Source organism: Numida meleagris, chromosome 19 (genome assembly GCF_002078875.1).
Source record: "Numida meleagris isolate 19003 breed g44 Domestic line chromosome 19, NumMel1.0, whole genome shotgun sequence".
NCBI classification, from domain to species: domain Eukaryota; kingdom Metazoa; phylum Chordata; class Aves; order Galliformes; family Numididae; genus Numida; species Numida meleagris.
The window spans coordinates 10,242,844-10,262,755 of NC_034427.1; the positions used below are offsets into that span (position 1 = coordinate 10,242,844).

A 19,912-nucleotide genomic window follows, 5' to 3' on the forward strand; every position below is an offset into this window, starting at 1 on the left:
TGCTATTCAACGACACCCTCTTTATTCAAAAATATAGATCTATGAGACATTTCAGAATATACTGCTGTCACAAATGGCAGCCTATATGTCTAAATTAATTCCTAAAACAATTAATATACAGATTTAAGCATTAAAAAAAAAAAAGAGATACACACCTTGGGGAAATCTGTTTAACCTTGAGAGAATGTTACTCAGTTCAACCAGATGCCCTTTGCCCAAAAAGTAAAACAAAAGGAAAACCCATGAGACTTCATTTAAATTAAGCAAAATAAAACACACACGCACGCTTGGAAAAAAAAAGTCAAAACATTTCAATAATAAAAAAAAGACAGACATCCACTTTCTCACACAAGATCTGCCCAAAACAACAGCATGAGATGCCAACACATCTATGCCGTTCTTTTTATGACAATTTTGATTTTTTTTTTTGTCTTACAATGGATACATGTTCAATCCATGGTCAAAACAATTACTGGTTAAAGCAACCTCAGGGTAACTCCATGAGCTGAGATAGGATAGAAATTCATCTTCTGGTTTGGGATTCGGAGCTTTGGTGGGTTGTTCTGTTTCCCTTGATTTTATTTTATTTTATTTTTCCTTTTTAATTTTTTGACAAAAGCAGAAAGAATAGAGTGCTTTACGTGAGTGACATTTGGTCCACAAATGGTTGCAAGATCAAACCAATTCATGGAAGAAATAGTTCCACCATTGTAAAATTTCCTGTAAATGAAAAAGAAAGCGCATTCCTTGGCTGGGCAATACGGGTGCAAGAAATTTTCTTTTCTCAATTGAAAAAGTGAAGGGTCAGTAAGAAGAGCACGTGAGCTTTTTAACAACTAAATAATCAAAAACACTGTGTTATTTAACTGAACGCAAATAGGTTACTGAATGCTCCACAAAATAAATTAATGAGAACGCAGACCAAGATTTGCATTTCTATAGGTATCTTCTCATGTCTTTGACTGCAGCTTAAGACTGTAGTGAGGCACAAACACAGCACATCAGTGTAACTAATTTCAGCCTCTCTGTGACGGAGCCTGTGTTGTCAGATCAAGTGTTTCCAGAAACTTCAGGTGCTCTACAGCGAGAGATACAAGATTTAAACAGATTTTCTTTTCCCAATTGGAATGGTTTTCAGTGATCAGAGTCCAGCTTGATAGCCCTAACACACAAACTGAAATCTAACGACATCCATAGCAGCTAAAACATTAGCTAGCAAATTAAGAGTACTTTAATTTCCCCCCCCCGATAATAAAATCAACTCACAATCTGTGATACAAAATTAAGTACATCCTTCTAATACCTACATGCATAGATATAGCACATGTGCATACTGGATGTGTATATGGGTCTACTTTCTAGATTAGAAAAATGCTTATATCACATTTAACTTCCGTTCATCAAATAACTTGACTAAAGCTACAGGGAGAATTTATAGACTGCTTTCAGCGTGACCATCTTCAGAGCAATCTGCCCCTGGGATAGGACCAGTTACAATCCACCATTCCAACCTCTCAGTTCAACCAAAGCTTCTGTGATCGTTTATTTTGTATAATGAAGAGGAAAAATATAGTATAAATCTAAGGTAGCTAGAACAAAATTTACTTCCGCTCTCGTTTAGGTAATATCCAGTTCTGCATGGCTCAGCAGAGCTTAAATTATGAAGCTCTCTAATTCACAAAGAAAAGCTGTTTATTTTTATTGCCTGTGGTGAGTTTCAATTTATGTTCATGCCAAATAGGAACTATTTTTTATGTGAGGCCTACAACAGCATGAGGGACTGGAGATTTAAAATATTTGTGCCACTGTTCAGTAGGTGCCTTTGTCCTTCACTGACATGATATAGTACCTGCATACACACACGCGTGCACCCCTACGAAGCCCACTAGCCACTACTGCTTTCAGATACGAGGTTCAGAAACCCAGCTAAAACAGGCAAGACATCCTGAAATAATACAATAGTTTTACAGAGGAAAATGTTATACGGTCAGCCTTTCTTTGAACACTTTCCAGATACGTATGTACACGATTCTCATGACTTCTGTGGGGGTAACAAGTGCTAAGAGCAAACAAACTAAAGAGTAAGGAAAAATTATGAGAGAAGATTGCTTATATGGACTATCCCCACTCCCTTTAGAGCTCACAAATACTCGCTCCTTATCCTGCCCTCCTTGTGAGCCAGTGTACACAGAGAGAAGGTGAGCATGAGCAGTCAAGAGGTTGAAAGCAGGGTCTGAAAGTTCTTTCCTACTGTACATCTGGGAAGACTGGATTTCCAGCCAACATCAGTCTTCTTACTTTTGCTGGTAATAATGGAAACTACGGGACACTGTTTGTTCTAGTCTGTTGAAAACAGGTCACCAGCAGAAGGCAGAGGTGCCAGACCTCCTGTGACGTTGGGCAGCAGTGACAGATCTGGAAGGCTCTGGATGTGAGATTTCAGCTCCTTGCGGACCTGGGTTACCCGAGCAAGCTTCTGTTTATATTCCTGAGGGAAAGAGACAAGAGACCAAGCATCAAACACAGGTTCACTCAGAGTACTTTTAGTTAAGCCAGGATTATGTTTTTTAAGTGAGGATTCTGGGAAAAGCTGGCAAGGTATTGGTTCTCTGCACAACTGCAGAGCTGACATCTGCACCCAGACTCACAACCTGCATCAACACAAACTCCACAAGCCTCAGCATCTCAGAGCCACGGCTCCTGCTGTGATATTTTAGCAGAAGTTCTGTAAATATCCCCACATCCACTGAGACTTGGTAGAATATTGGATAGAACTGTCATTACATAGTTGCTCTATTCCCATATTCTTCTCCAGACAACTGACTTTCGCTCAGAGCCGAAGGAGGAAACTGACACACTGTTCTTCAGACACATCCCACTGACAAAGGCAGCAGGCTGAGGAACACCACAGGTATTACTCTTCTGCTGAAATGCTCTTCCTCCCACCCCAACTTGACGAATTTTGAGTGTTTGGTTGTGAAACAAAGACTCCTTGTCATGAGACAGACAACGCACGCTAGCAACCCCAGCAGCTTAACGTTAGTCCGGCATGCGAGCACACAACACAAATGATCACAATATAAATCAAAGTTTTGTCCACACTGGATTGAAATCAAGCAAAAGGTAGCTGCCAACATTTTCAGAATTTAATTACAACAAAGGGAGAAGAGCAGTAAGTTAAATTTCCCCGAAGCAGCAGCTTGCAAGAAGTTTTCCCACAAACGAGTTCTGGACTGAGTGTTAAAATTCCATTTCATGGACAGTTCTCTTCATTGTTTCTATAAACAATCTGGGCACAGGACTAACGCAGACTAAGCAAGTTTTCAGATGATACTAAATTAGGAGGAGATGTTGACAGCTCCCATGGGAGTGGAAAGGCCTTGCAGAGAGATCTTGCCAGATAAGAGATGGGCAACCAGCAGCTGTGCCTGGGGGTGCTGCTCTCAGACACAGGGTGTGGGTGCCCTGCATGGAGCCGGGGGGGGACTCTGATCCACGTGGGTCCCTTCCAACTCAGGATGTCCTGTGATTCTATGCAATATTTACCATTCTCAGAGGTCTCCACAATCCAAAACAAACCAGGTAACAGTGATCAGTATTTCACGAGAAGAGAGAAGAGCTTGGACCCCGACACTGAAAGATCCTTATCTTGGGATGTTTAAGAGCAGACCAACACATACTCAAGTTATCTAACACAGAACTCTCAGTGAAGGATTTGTATTTGTATTGTTTTCAAAGTTCTGTGACCGTTACGTAAACATTTAGAATCACAAAAAACAGCTGTTCAAATAAAACCAGTATTACATCATCTCTTCTAGAACGCACTAATTTTTGCCTAATTATGCATGTCAGCAGGGGAAGCATCTCCAAAATGAAACTAGGAGAATTACGTGCAATAGGCTTCCATAAAGCCCATCGTACCATTAATATACATTTCTTAATTACTTGGCAAAGAGAACAATTTACCAGAGAACAGAAGTTTGTCTTTGAAGATCAAATGGAACTAGTGCACATTAAATCAAAATGTTTCTGAAGGGTTTACAACTTTAAACCAATCTTTCTAACCTTCTCAGTGATGGAAATTCTCTTCACCTTCTCCAAATATCAAAGCGAGCAGTTCCTGCAGGGTTACAAGCAATGAGTTTACATTCTCTCTTTCATTACTTTGAATTAGAATAGTGAGAGCAGCAGAACTGTAACTCAGAATACACCCGAAACATGTTATAAATACATTCTGTTAATTTCCAGCCAGCCCCAAACTAGAGTGTCCTTCAACACCTTTCAAACTTACATTCTTTTACAAGGCTCAGTGAGTTAACATAACAATTCTCCTAGCATGCACGAGTTAATATACTGCAATAATCAAATTCAGAGCTCTACCGGATACATGAAGTGTGCTGTTCACAAGTCCAGAGGGGAACAACAAAAACACCACTTGGGAGAAGGTGTGCTCATTCATTTAGGATCGCTAGGTTTTGGTTTGGTTTCGTTTCATGGGAGACAAGTCAGCATTAAAATAAGAATGCACCCAACATCTCTAGTCATGCCACTGCGGGAAGTATTTCAGGAGGGAAACAAGGCAGGAAAGTAGAATTATGAAGACAAAAAAATGCCAGAAAGAAAAATACAGATTTTTAAGCATGAACACGGAAGAAAAGCAGATCAAGGTGAAAGCCATCGAGGCACTGAATTCCTACATCTAACACATTCCTCCAGGAGAACACAGAAGCCAACACTGGGAAAAGAAAGACTGAAAACTGTATTCTGCTCAAGACTGGGACTTCACAATGAAGGTGAGATGGGGTGATGGCAGAATGCAATCTCCTGCACACGTGGAATAGAGAGAGCAAAAATGCTTGTGTTCCAAATAGAGAAAGAAGGGAGAAGAGGCTGGATTTAGAGCAATTTTTATGGTGGGGAGGGGAGGTGAGAGGACAGAAGAATTAAAAATAAATTAAATATCAATAACAATAAAATTGCAATTCAGAAGGGAGTGATGGATAGCAAGCCAAGAAAGGGCAGCACGTTCTCAAGAATAGCAAACTATCAAGAGTGAATACCAGCAGGATTTTTTTTTCCCCTGTAGCAACTCTTATTAAAGATGGGAAAATCAAGAATGGCAAGGCAGCTAACCAATCATCCAGGTCCAGTAAATGGTGTAGAGAGTACAAATTCCAAGAATAAACCAAGCAAAGATCTCCAGTGCTGCTTGAATTGCCTAGATCCATGAATAAGAATACTGTAAAAGCAGATAAACCCCATGTCTACCTCCAATGGAAGACTAGGGTCAGTTGTGCCCCAAAAGTAGCAGGGCAGGAAGAATAGGACAGTCCTGGTGGGCAGTCGAGACGATGATACTATACTTCCAAGCTGAAGACATTGTGTGATTTTTTTTAATAGTTTGAGTCTATTTTTCTTTTGAAGTAACTATTTATGAGAGCAAGAACCTCTGAAATGCCCTTGCTTGTTATCCCAATTCTAAGCAACTCTTTCTTACCTCATTAGTGGGCTAAGGAAGGAGTTTATTAGTCCACACAAAAGTTTTGGTTACAGCAGTAAGGCCTAAATCTTGTTTAAAAAAAAACAGGAAAAAAGCCAAGAATACGAAGAGACCCACAGGGAAGAAGTAGTACCAGCCTCAGATACATTAAACACTGGTTCAGAAAGGACGCTGCTCAGGAATGGAAGCAATGTTCTAAGGGAGTAATCCAGGAATCAAGATTTCTGAGAAGAGATGAACACTCCCTGGGCAGATCAGATACACAACACTGACCACATTACAGAGCTGTCTCATGTGTGCTTAACACTTCCCATCTGCTCTGGTAGCGAGGCGTGCCGACTGCCCACCATGCAGTGAAGGACTGCAGAGGCTGAGCACCAGCACAGGGGCAATGGGAGCTCCGGGAGGCACAGCACAGCAGGAGGGAGGCAGTGCCCTAAGCACAGGGTGGCAGGGATGGAGCCCAGCTGCAGCCACCGCTGCCCTAGAGTTCTGAAGGCCCACTGCAACGTGGAGAAACGCCAACAGCGAGATACAGCCCCGGATCCTCTTAGCTCCATAGGAAGCGTGAGGCATATTTGTTTGGATTTACCATTTGTCACGTTCAGGAGCACACCAAGCTCCATTCAGGAACACACATAAGCAGGGGCACGTACCAGCCTGCCAGGCTTGGCGGTTTTTCCTTCTCCCCGCAGACCAAGTGGTGGTCATGTTCTGCATTACAGAACTGGAAGCAGCTTTTATGGAGAAACGTGTTTTTCCATTTAGCTACCTTACATGACAAGCTTCAAAACTGCACATTGCAGATTTTTGTGTAAGGTCCATCTAAAACCATAAAACCCCACAAGAAATGACACGCACTTACTGGAAATCACTGCTTGCTGAGATCTTAGGTCTGAGATCTGAGGTCTTAGTTTGCATCTAGCTAATTACCCTGCTGCAGAGTAGGTTTTCATTAAGATTAACAGTATCTGGATGCTATTTGCCTTTTTTAGGCAAAATAATGAGGTCTTTGCTGTAAGCAGGACTTTGAGACAGAAAGAAAACTGGCGCTGTGCCACGTGAATGCCTTTGCTAATCAGTATTCCTTCTCAGTACGCAGAATTCTACATCCACACCGCCCGAGTGAATTGGATGCTTAGTCCCTGAAATAAACATGAAATCAGAATTAAACACCACTGAATAAACCTGATGGAAGCGTTTCATTCAGAATGAGCCTTGCTAGAACACGACCAGACTGGCTGGTATTGACGTGACAGGAAATTCCTCCTGAGGAGCCCCGCACAGCTCGGTGCTCCTTGGTGAGTTACACAGCACAGACTTCATTTGAGCTTCATCTTTGCTCTAGGTCAAGCAGTAACGTGTTTTATGCCATCACATCAGTTGTAACTACTGCAAAACACCTAGTTAAGCATTAATGAGAATTTAGAAAGTGACTAAGAGCCCTCAGTCTCCGTTTTGATATGCTATAGGTAAATCAGATGTATGAAAGCAAAAGATGAGAGATGTCAGGGGAAGAAAATGCACCAAAGGCTCAACAGATCTGGAAACTATACAGAGAGTGAGAGGTCTGGCAGTAACTGCAGGATCAGGCCCGTGATTTCTGGCAGAAGGGAAGCACTGTTTAATCTGAAATCCAGTGTTCAGATATTGAATGACAGAACCCACCATAGCATTCAGTAAATTCATCTAAAGGAATATTTGCTCTTAAAATTACATGCCTTGTAATAGGCTGTTCAACATCAGCTTTGGTCCAGCTGCTTTCCCTCTGCAGCGTGCTGCCAGAATTAAAGGAATTCTTCCTTGCTGTCCTTGTAACTGCTTTTAGGCTAGAATCAAATCACCACAATCTTTTTTTTTCAATAAAGCAGCCCTAATTGTTAGGCTTTCAATTTTTCAACTGCACCTGGGAAATTGCTCTCTTAAAAGCAGTTTGTCCATGTGCTGCAATCTCCAGGCTCCGTGCTGGCTTTCTCCCTTCCAATTACCAGCATTTCTCAGCACTATGTTTTTTCAATCCTCGCTCATGCCAGACCTCACCTGTGCTGAAGGGTAATTCACTGCCCAAGGCCACATTTCTCAGCACACTGCCCCTTGGAAACAGCTTTTCTGCAACCATGACAAGAGCTCTGCATCCCGGGGTTTTGGCATCACACAGGATTTTGTACATTAGTCCATCAGGCATAAATATACCCAGTTTGTATGCTTTGAGAATTTGTTGTGTTTCACGAGGGATAGTATTAATAGGATCATTAAACTGTGGCTCTTCAGACAGCAAAAAGCTGCTCTTCAACACAGAAAGATTATTGATTTTCGTTACTATCACAGTGAAAGACATTACACTGCAAGTAAAACATGAGAAATATCCACAGTGATTCTTGAACCACTCATTTATCTATCTTAACATAATACTGAGTCACACTAACACCAGAAACCCCCATTCCCCCAGCGATATCTTGACTAGATTAGGATCATGAAATGAATGGTCTGCCTTCCACCTAAAAACACCTTCTCAATTCAAAGTCAAGAAACTTACTTCACAGGAGTCAAAACTCACAGTCAATAGTACCAAGGATTCTGGGAAAGGTATCTCGAGAGCATAAACCATTCAATAAGAAATTTAAAATCAGATTGTTCTCAGTTGTTTCCTCATTTCAGTCTTTAAGAAAAATGTTTTTTGTTTTTTTTTTTAAACTGTGCTTCCGAACAGCCGCAGGAATTTCAGATGCTTCTACTAAAATGCTCATTAGCACTACAAAGAAAAATGCAGGCCCTTATCAAGTGCTACTGTGAGAACATCAAACAAAGCCGATAAGCAGATATGGCCTGCCACATCTGTAATCAACAACTTCCACTATTGATTGACCCTCCACAACTCAGGAACAATGGGGTGCTTTCATCAGGCAATATCCCCAGCTAAGATTTGAGGCGAGCACGAATTGTGCCTTCATGTTAAATAAATATCAACGAGCGGCATCTCCTACAACTAATTTTAGACTTCCATGGTACTAAGACCACCTTGTTTTGGCAGAAGGACAAAGACTATCCTAATCAGTGATTAAAATCATTCTTGAGTTTCCAGCGTATTAAAAATGTGTTTACATTCAGCAGCATACAAACAATGCACCCTGCTCCCGCACAGGATTATTCCTATCAAAGTAGCTCACTCACTGAGCTGCTTAACCTTCAATTTTCAATTTAATTTACTTTGTGTCTCTGCCAGAGTTGGCTTTCAAATAATGGTCCTCATCAACATCAAACCACGACAAAAAGCCACAACTGTAATAATGTTTCAGTCAGTGCATTAGAGACCTTAGTGCTGTCTCAAGCTGACTCAAATGTATGAGTTGCTCCTCCATTTTCTGAGAACACTGTTGTGCAACAGTTTGCCATTTGCCTTAAATAACTAAATAGCAATGTACCACATTTAATTTTTTTTAATATATGTTCTACGAGACACGATTCCTCCCTTCAGCAAGGAAAAACCTGACCCAAGATTTCCACTAGCATTCAGCCAATCTGTGCCAAAAACAATTTGTTGTTATGGCATCTTTCATATTTGTGTTTGAAAGTGCTTTTTAATGCCTCAGTCATAAGACAGATGTTACATTTGAAGAAATTCAAGCTAAACAAGCTAACAATCAGCTAGCTGCACTTGTCTGGCTGATTTAGGAACACGTTGCTTTGCCAGAGCAAGACTTTTCACAATCACAAGACATCTAGAAACTCCAATATAAACACGCATGACAAAGAATACATTTGAAATGAAGTTTACCTCTGAACAATGTTGCCTAGCTGTCAGAAAATTAGGTTTGTCATGACGGTAAATAGAACTTGCAATTGCTACAGCACAGTCTCCTTCCAGAAGACTTTGTCCTCTACAGCAACTCATGTCCCACCCAGCAGCAGCTGTTCATAATAATCAGCAGCCGACAGTGTAGAGGAAGCCCTTAATGTGTCGCCAAGGGGCAGTTTAACAGATGGCAGAGTGACATACAACCAAAATCATTAATTAAACTTCCATACAAGTCCCAGGGTGCACTGCTAAAAACTTCTCTGAGAAAGAGCACTTCAGATAAATGGCTGTCTGCTGCAGGCCGTGCACTCGCCTAGGGCTCGTGTGGCTGATGCTCAGGTCCGGTCAGAGCAGTCCCATTTTCAGTTTCATGCCCTTCTTGCTCAAGAGAGCTATGGCAGGAAAAGCAAGTCATCAGCTTTTGGTGTCAGCCTAATTTGTACTCCGTCATAGAAGCTGTAGTAAAAGCAGCTGTTAAAGGATGGATGCCAGAAGATTTTGCTTAAACTGCATCTTTATCGGGTAGAGGTTAGAAGGCAGATGAAGCACCCAGCCATAACAAAAAAAATAAAAACAAAACAAAAAAAAAAGCAAGCCACCAACCAACCACAAATACAGCTGGCTATGCCAGAGGGAGCTTGACTTCCTGGGAATGGAGATTTCACTTGCAAAATGAGTATACGTGAAGAATTTTGTTAAATGAGCCTATATTTCTTTAAAAAAAACATCAAGTTCCGGGCCTTCCAAAGCGAACATGTAGTTAAAAGATCAAGCTCAATTTGTTTTCTCCGGAGTTTTCATACCGTTTCCCTCCCCGTTTTACCCTAGATGGAAACACCACCTACAACCATCGTCTCTTAGATAAACACCTACATCTGGAGTCAAGCGCGAGCGTTTCGCGAGACAACCAGCTGGCCAGCACGGGTCCATCAGTACTCACTTCTAGCTTCTTCTCCTTCTCCGTCAGCACGTCCTTCTGATTCTGCGTGTACTCGATCAGCATGCGTGCCAGCTGCCTCCTGTCCTCCAGCTCCGCCGCCAGCCGCCCGTTGTACTCGGCCAGCAACAGGCACGCTTCGTCCACGGTCTTGGAAAGGCGCTCGGCCGCCTCTTTGTCTGCAAACAGGAGCGTTTGGGTTTAAACTCTCGCCCTCTGGATTACTGATTGCTGAGAGAAGGGCTACAGTTCAGCATCTGTGTGCACGGCTACGTGAATAAATATACTGCTGGCTTGGGAGGAAAACAATTCTGAGCGCAGAGGACGCGAAGGAAGCGGGCAGGACTAGAGACCCAAGCACGGTGCTTTTCAGCAGCCGATGGGATGGACTGCATTTTGTTTTGTGGAGATGGCAGCATAGGAGGGAATGCTATAACCAGGTTAATTAAACTAATACTTCAGGCTGTACTTCTAGAATTTCATTGTACAAACTAGACGGCGTGCACTTAATTCTTTTCTGTGAATAACTCCTAATTACCAATAAAAGCAATCACGTGAATCGCATACCACTCTTCACAGCTGGACACAGTAAGAATATCTTTCAAAGAAATGACTAAGTGACCATTTATAACGAGTCATAAATTAAACTACTTCCAGGAACAAAAGTCAAGTGGGTTTCAAATTACTTCTCAAAAACAATTGCAAAACTCAGTTTAAATAAAGAGTGAAAGACTTATGAGAATAGCGAGTTCCCTTTTCCATAGCAATCAATGCATACGTGTTTACTCAGGACAATTCTGATAAAACTCAAAGGAATGTAACGTTCCAGGTGTTCAAGATCAGTCATCCATTTGAGAACTCTGGCCCTATTTCCTTTACATTCTGTCAGAATGCCAAGAACTATAAAACAAGGACACAGAAGCAGAAAATCACCACCATACATTACGATTCTTTACAAATCAACAATATATATATTTTTAAATTATTCCTTGGACCAATGCTCTTTTATCTTCCAGTTTCATACCTGTAATTTTCTCCAGTAATGAAACATCTTGAACTTCCTGAGGCAGGGAGGCAATTTTTTGCCGCACTGTTGCATCTCCTGATGCTGCATTCTCCAAGTCCTGCAGAGCTTTGATCAAATCCTCCGTCTACAAGAGAAGTTGCTAGCATTAAATGAAGGTAACTTCTCTGCCAGTTTTTGTGGATGTGTCCTCTCCCACCTGAAGTCACCTGCTTTTAATAGCAGGTGTTTTCAGAAGATTTTTGCAAGCAATCCTTAAACAATTGCTTGTTAACACAGCAAGCATTCATTAAATTTACAGTACCCCAGCGTTACAGTAGCTTATGCATAATTAGAGTAGGATCATCATCTTCAAGACTCCACAGTGGAAAACTTATCATTCCAATTAAGATAAAAGATCATTTAAGTCAAAGCCACATGCCAGTCTGAGGAACAACAGCCTGCCCTTCACATGGCATCAGATTTGGTCTGTTTCTGTTTGCTGAGCACCTTTTTGACACCTTCTCTGCAACTGGCAGCAGCACATATGCACACTGTTGCTGAATTCCACGGGTGCATTCTGACACAGCAGACAAAGCACCTCATATCAGTCCAAATAAAAGGGGGCTGTATTTCCACAGTTAACGTGTTTTGAAGTTCCCTGAACCTTATGGTAGGCAATCAATAGATAGAGCTGTTAAAGCAAAATTCATGCTGTCCTGATTTTGCTGACGTTGCTATCCACATTAAGGAAAACTAGTTCTTTGGAAGTGCAGGGCACTCAGACTGCACTCTGCTGTATCCCCTCAGCTTGACCTCTCAACTGTTTTAACGCATTGAGAAAAATATATCAGCTTAAATGAATACACTCAAAAGATATCCTGGTTTAAAAATAATGTGGATGAGGACAGCCCAGTGAATAGCTCTGCTGACCCAATGTATCTACCCTGTGCTCCAGGAGAGCAGAGGGAGAAAGGGAGATTTCATAAGCAGAAAGAAAGTGGGTTTCATTTCTTTGTTTAACACAAACCTTTGTAACTACAATGCTTGCCCTGGAAACAACATTGATACTGAAGCAGCATTTCAACAGTCAGTTTGAATGCTAATAAAAAAAAAACAGTGAAAACTTTTAAATAAGCACTTATGGAAGTCTTACAGTTTTATCTGGGAAAAAAGCCTATTGCTTAACAGTTATCACTTCTTTGGAAACTACTGATGATTTCCAACAGTAACAAAGAACATTTATCATCAAGAGAAACCAAAAGTCGTAAGGCATCTGGAGCTTAAAAACAGCAAAAAAAACCACCTCACTTATTTCTTTGACAACTGTGATTTATTTTTATTTTTCAAAGTTTACACTCTGCCAGATGGATAGTGTAATTTTTTGTATCCTTTTCAAATGAACATATGTTAAACCATTGTGTATTCTGTGGCCTTAAATGGTCAGAATAATCCTCATCTCATTCCTATTATTTCCACACCCCTAACATATCAACCTCAAAAAAACCACCTGATTTTCCTAACCAACTCCCATAGAAGCCTATCAAAGGCTGAGCTTTTTTTTTTTTAAATGCAAAATGGAGATTATGTCCTACCAGTAAAAAAACCACCCCAAAATCTAGTTCTAGTTGTGTTAAAGCTTTGGGTTTAAGAGATGACATACTGATCTCAGAAAGAATTTAAAATATAGTTTGTTCTTCTAGCAGTCCTTCGCGATTCTTTACTGGTATCAATATTCACATCTTAGTTTGGAGTACCTGAAATCATTCAGAATTGGCTCAACATTTCAGCATGAAAAAAGAATCTGTTTCGTTTCACACTGACATCTCAACCCCCAACTGAACTTCCCCATCCAACGCATTTTACTTGTTGGGAGCTCCACCTTGTGGCGGGACCCCACGGGAGGAGACCTGTAGAACTTCCCCTGCTCCCACCCCTTCCCACCTACCAGCAGGGGCCCAGCGCTGGGGTCTTGTGGTGAGTAGCTCCCAGGGTAATCGTCATCTTCCTCCTCTTGTATCTGCTGAAAAGTCCGCTTTAAAGACGACTTCTTCTCTTCTGCAACTAAAGACACGCAAACAACTCATGGATATCAGATCTGCCCATGTTTGCCATCTCCACTTCAAACCAAGCTATACCCCATGCTTTGAGTTTTAGGCCTTTCTAAAAAGGATGACCACAGATGGGTTCTAACACTGGCATCATATTCCAAATCATCAAATACAAAACAGCAAGAACAGGCTGATTTTGCCCACACAGTTCTGTGTACATGCACGTACTCAAGCTACAAGGTTACAGTCTCCCTGTTGCAGTGTACACAGCACACATCTTTGAGCTTCCTACGTTGGAAGAAGGAAAGACAACAAAATGCCTTAATTTGCCTATAAATGGCAGGTCTTCAACACTGCTTGGATTCCCCAGTTAATACCATGTATGCTAGTAAGGACTTTCTACCAGTAGAAATGAAGCATGGATCCTAAGGTACATATGGACAGAAGAATTTCAAGTTCTTTTTTGCACCAAGCATACGCTCGCTGTAGCCCCACAATCAATTGAGTAACTGCTGGTTATTCAACCTTTCACTCTTCCATCACAACAGACTTCAGAACAGCTCTGTCAAACTCAAGCTCTGCAGTACGCTGTGATGGCAGCAGCAGCTATGGGCAGAGCACGAACCAATCTCCCAGCAGGAAACCTATAACACTTCAGAAATAATTTCATAAAGCAAGACAGTGGGGTGAATGAACCTTAACACAGCATATCTTGCCTTGAAAGAGAAGACAGCTTATTAAATGAGTCAGAAGTCCTAACACAGCCTTTGATCCAATTACAGAGCCTTCAGAAGACAGACCATTCCTCAGACTTGCCACCACAATTTATAAGCCAGGCTCATTTGTAAAAAAAGCAGAGGACAGAATCCAGGGAACATCCTTGGAATCAAACCTTGCCAACACAGCCCTCAGTATTTACCACTTGTATGCACTTAGCATAAAGTAATTAACCAACAGAAGATAAACACAAGATAATCAATATAAGAATGAATGACCACAGCACGCACAGAAGCAAAAACATGAATGAGAATGGGGATTCAAATTGCTGAAAAACCGCTCCTGCTGTGCAGCCAACTGTTCTACCACAAGACACAGCTTTGTGTTTGGTAATGGCTAACACAGAGGATTCGGAATTGCACTGAATTTTGTTTGAACAAGATCAAATGAGTTTGACTGGAAAGACTCTACAGAAGATGGGTGCATGGACAACCACAGTCCTAAGCAACAGCAGCCAGCTGGTGTGCCCCAAAAGCAGCCACTCCCTGATGGGGGAATGGCAGCCAAGGGACACTGCAGCCAGGTGAGAAAGGAGCAAAGCAGTCAGCTTTGCAGTAGCATTTTGGGCATGAGTAGCATGACAAGTGTGGACTGCGACACTTTTTTTTTCCCCTTCAGCACTGGTAAACACGGGCAGTAGAAGGCCTCCCTGAAGAATCTGGAATCACCATCTCCATTTCATCAAAACAGAAAAAAGTACACTTATTTGCAAACTCAAGAGCACGTGGTACAAAGGGACTCCTGAAGCAGAACAGGATGCCAGGCATAAACTATAACATACCCTGCCTAGGTAGCCTTCAAAAATCTAGAAGTCATAAGTCAGCTATCCACTGCGGTCTACACATCTGAAAAAGTCAGTCAAATTAAACAAGAGAAGAAAGAAAGCACTAAGAGCATCTAACGCCGATCAGAATTCCACAGCGGTCTATTGCACACAGCTTCTGAAACAACCAGGGTATCCTTGTGGAAGAGGGGCTGATTCTTCCAGGAAAAATCAAGAGCCTGCTGTTGACACCGACATTAAGAAGACAGAAGTCATTACTCAAGTGGAATTCAGTTTTTCTGCTTCCTTTGGGGTCTTCTTCACAGCTCAGAAATTGAACTACTCCCTAAAAGCCTTACAAAGAGCAAAGCACTTTTTCCTCTAAAATAACTGACAATTGCTGTCATAACAGCTCTGCAGTGAATCTCCAGATTGCTGTTGATCTTGTTGCTGCTGTAGTGCCAGGAAAATCCAGAGAGAATTGTAAAGGTATTTCTCCACCAACTGGCTTTTCAGTCTTCAAATCATCTTTTGTGGCTAGAGAAAGCTTACAGTGTCAAATACTTCAGTGATAAAGGAAGACTTTTCCTACAAGCTGGCAAAGCAGGAGATCTCGGCATCTAGGCCATCCACCTCTTTGTTCTCATTGCCTGCAGACTGGTTGGAGAGGTAAAGAAGCTTCTTTGATTTGACTCTGGGATCATATGCACAGCAAAGAGAAACTGACTGTGGACCCTATGTACACATATTGAACGGGGTAACTAGGAATTTAAAACTTTGCTCTTAAAAAAATAATCATTCAATTGGATTTTTTTTTTGTAAATCTCAAGGCAATATAAAATGAACAAATGCTTATCTGAGGCCTTACTACTAACAAAACAAGAAGGTTGCACCACTGAAACATTCGTCAATAAACTTTAAAGACGTCTTTCCTCACTGATACAGGAGTCTCCTTAATTTTGGCAAGTTTCACAACTCCAAGCACAACTGGTGCTCTTCAACCAGAGCAGAGCCATCCTCTTCAGAAAGTAGCACCTACCAACTCAATCATGCAAGATGCTGCAATATGAAAAAATGTGGAGAACTATCTGCATACACTAGCTGCCATGCCTTAGGCTGAATAAAGGCATATTCCCTGTCACAGCACCACACACTCCTAAGGCACTTCAAAATGTTAGCAGCATAAGTTTGCACCAATCTGAAGATGCTAACACTACTCATCTCTGAGCTACAGCTACCCTGAATGTGCACAAAAACAGGCAGACAGAAGGGTTGTGGAGGACTTGTTTTTCACTGTCATGATACATATCACAGCTGTAAAACAAGACATTGTCCATCTTGCTCTATTCTATTTTCAGACTGGTGAATGTAATCAACTACAACAAAGCCTTCTGCAATACAGATAACTGACCACCGGACACTGGACAAACACCAGCTCATCGAAAGGCCATAAACATCCCATGTGGAACTAGATCTCACCATGATGAAAGCTGCATTTGAAAAAAAAATGACAGTCAAAACAAGGAGAGAAACCTCAGAACTCTGAGGGTTTTTTCAACTAAGGAAAGAAAGTGGATTTAAAAACAAAAAAACAATTGAGAAAATCCACCACAGTGAACTGACAAAGCAGCAACACTCACACTCCTGAAAAGGTCTGAGCTGTTCTCTCAAATAAAAGACAGCACATTTACGTCTTCAAGTACCCAGCCAAACTCTAGGTCCTCACCAATTGAGCAAAAGCATTTTCACCCACTCACACAAAGCTCTGTTATACAAAATCAAGCTCTTCGGGAGTGTAAACTTTTAAGTTCAAAAGATAACAGTGGCAGCACTGATTGATACCATCTAACAGCCAATGACACTGAGCAACAGCCCACTGCCAGTTCACCTGGAAGTCACAGCTGTGTTTCTTGGACACACTGTATCATTTTGTTTAGCTAAAAAATGAAACATTTATCTAGGTGCCTTAAAAAAATCAACAGTTCCAAGCTAATGAGTTTGAAAAGAATTCAGGAATGTTAAGTTCCATCCCTTCCTGACAAACAGTTGTCTTAGGCCTCGCGCCCAGTCTGGAAAGAACACAAAATGAACTATTCCACTTCCAGGCCGTAAGTGTCTCATCCCTCCCAGAACACATTTCCCTGCCTCACACCCCCAGAACGGAGACCTGTGTGGGAGGTCCTGATGGAAGAGACAAGCCCTTGGTCAGGTCAGCCGCTCCAAAAAGAAGAGATGCTACTGTTGGAAGGCTTTTGTTGTAAACTGCTAAAGCACCCGTTCATTAATTTTGCCTGAAGCACATTAAAACCCTCCAAACTGCAGCCTTAAGACATCTTCACATACTTTGCTCATGCCCTCATATTCACTCCATACAATTACCAACCTCAGCAGAAGGCTTAGACTTATCTTCCTTGTTTTCACCACCTAAGAATGGCTTAAGAGTACTTTACTAACGATGAAGCTAACTGTCTCACAAAGCATCATACCTCCGTGGGGAACCAAGCAAAACTTGGTCGAAGCAGCACTCTTATGCTGGCTTACATCAAGATGCTGACACCACCTTCAGCTGCAGAGTGAACAAATTTCCTTGACCAGAACACTCATCATTCTTAATGACCTTCACTTTCCACAGGTCAGGCACCCTACTGCCACCCGCTCTTCATTACAGAAAACCCACTAAATACTGTCAGATGCCACAGAAGAAGCAGTATCTGCCAAAGCAGCATAAAAATACAGTAAATACAAGTTTATGCTCAGTTTCTCATCTTTCTAATGATGAGAAATTATGGAAGATTATTACGTTTTCCCCACATGACCAGCTGGTGTAAGAAAAAAAACACAACAAGCTTCTGGGTATATATTCCAGCTTTCATTTATTAAAAAGCCCTTGCCAAATCATAATAAAATGTAAATATGCAAAATTAAAAATGAATAAATAAAAGCACCAACAATATGGAATGAACCACCATCATAACCCAGCTAACTACTCACAGACATTTAGAGCAGGACAACCTACAACTCTTGTGGACACGACAGTTCCCTACATCCTGCCTTCTTGGCTTCACATCCAGAGACAGCCCTGACACATTCCACCTGTGTGTGCAGAGGCAGAAATGACCTGGAGGCTTACTACCAGCCACAGGGCAGCACACCTGCAAACCAGAAGAGCAAGTTCTACAGAATCACACTTCTCTTAAGAGAATCCTGAAGAATCTCCATGACCAACCCTGAAAACAACCCAACTACAGCAACCCAGAGCTTAACTCCTCACCATCACTCTTCCACTGAATTACATACCTATTTAAAAAAGGAAAATACTCCACAAAAACCACATGCATTTACCTTTAGTTTGGGGACTATTGGAGTCTTCCATAGAAAGTTTCAGTTGCTGTATGAACTCACTGCCATACACACTTCTTTCTTGCCAGATGTTAAGCAATCGTTCCAAGGGCTTTTTGCAGCCCTCATCTGCTTCTCTGCTCAAAGATTAGAAAATAATTATTGCTCAGCTTAAAAACATATGGAGTGTTTTAAGAGAGCATCTTCCAAGCTAGCACCTGCATCCACTGCAGTATTTACACATTTGGAGAGAATCTCTCTCATTGTCTAAGACAAACTCTGTGAAACACAGTTGGGATCAATTTTTCCCTTCTGCTGGAACCTAAGATTGCCTGAAAGCACCCCACATTCCCACCCCAACATATGGGCAAGAACAGCTTTCAAGGAAGGAACCCAATATCTCTCAGAACTCCCGAGAACAGTTATAAAACACCTTCAAGTTGACACATTTACAATTCAGAGTGTTAACTTCAAACAGTTGTTTCAGTCAATAACATCCCAATTAAAAAGCAGGTTGTTTGGCTCATTAGGCACTTAAACATACTCATTTAGCACACTGAAAGTTAGACAGCTATCCAGAACAATATACCACTAAATATGCAGAACATTAAAGTTGTTTAGCTGAGATAATAAGACTTATTACACTATTTAGAGAAAAATCTTAACGAAATGATAGTCTACCCTTGTTAGGACTGTGGCTGCCTCACTTCTTCCCCATTAATGTATGAAATCCTTCCTTTATCTAGCAGGGAGGCCAATGATCAGATAACCATTAAAACAGCTAATAAAACAAAAGAAACTACACCCGAGCCAGAAGAATGATGAGGATGCTGCAACCTAAGATACCAGCTCTGTTTTAGAGACTTCCAGTAATGAAGGCATTCATTAAGAAGCCTCAGCAAACAGATGCAACTGTTCAATTTTACTACCCACAGAACAGATCTGCAAGATCTTCTGGTAACAGTTAAAATAAAGCATATAGGAGTTGCACAGAAAGCACAGATGTCTGTACGTGAATCAGTGCCTCACAACCTTATACAAATTTCCCCAAAGAGAAATACCACCACGAAACAGTTCCTAGGCACAAAGCAGGCTAAACTCAGTCTCTGCTAGAGACAGGGTGTGAACATGCCCAGTGCTTCAAAAAAGTCAATTAATTAAACTTAGCATTACAAGAACACAAATCTACTGAAAAAAGTTGAAGAAATACATAATGCAACAACGTACCTGGCAACATGAGAAAAAGCATCCACGAGAACAGATTCAAATTCCCTAGTAAATTCAGGACCTTTCCTTTTACTGTTCTGGATGACATCATTTGCAAGGTATAGGAAAGTAAGTTTCCTACTCGATTTTGCTGGAGAAAAAAAAAGAAAGAATTTGCATTTATTTCTCACTTCTTTGACCCAAAATCATTAGCGTTATTTTCAAAGTTATTTACAGATTTTTAGCCTAAAAACAGATTTAAAAATATTTCGATTATACCATAGCAAGCCAGAGGCTTTCCAGTCAAGCAGTCCTTGATTTCTTTACTTCTGTGTTTTACTTTGGTTTCCCCTAGTTAACTTACGAAACAAACATGAGCTTAAGTTCCTTTGTGCATAACACCTCATCTCTGAAGAAAACCTTAAGTTTAATTCTTGGAAAGTTTGAAAAAGAGCTGTTCTAACCCACATGTGAGGTAAAAAGAGGGGTTTTTTTGGTTCATTAGCTTCAAGAAAAAAAACAAACAACTTGGTATAGAAC

The 19,912-nt window shown here is 41.2% G+C and overlaps 1 protein-coding gene across 2 annotated transcripts in view; it reads right to left on the reverse strand.

Annotated features, from left to right (window-relative positions):
• The window catches only part of RPRD1B (regulation of nuclear pre-mRNA domain containing 1B), a 21,010-nt gene continuing 1,098 nt past the window's right edge, over positions 1 to 19,912 (reverse strand). The window contains exons 2-8 of one of the 2 annotated variants that reach the window (XM_021416331.1): positions 19,394 to 19,523; positions 18,170 to 18,303; positions 13,185 to 13,300; positions 11,258 to 11,384; positions 10,237 to 10,412; positions 4,066 to 4,120; positions 2,353 to 2,488 (exon numbers count right to left, since the gene is read on the reverse strand). In XM_021416331.1, the coding sequence (XP_021272006.1) occupies positions 4,070 to 4,120; positions 10,237 to 10,412; positions 11,258 to 11,384; positions 13,185 to 13,300; positions 18,170 to 18,303; positions 19,394 to 19,523 (734 nt within the window). In that variant the 3' untranslated portion in view covers positions 2,353 to 2,488; positions 4,066 to 4,069. Of the gene's footprint in view, positions 2,489 to 4,065; positions 4,121 to 10,236; positions 10,413 to 11,257; positions 11,385 to 13,184; positions 13,301 to 18,169; positions 18,304 to 19,393; positions 19,524 to 19,912 lie in introns of both variants that reach the window. The other variant, XM_021416330.1, reaches the window with a different exon arrangement.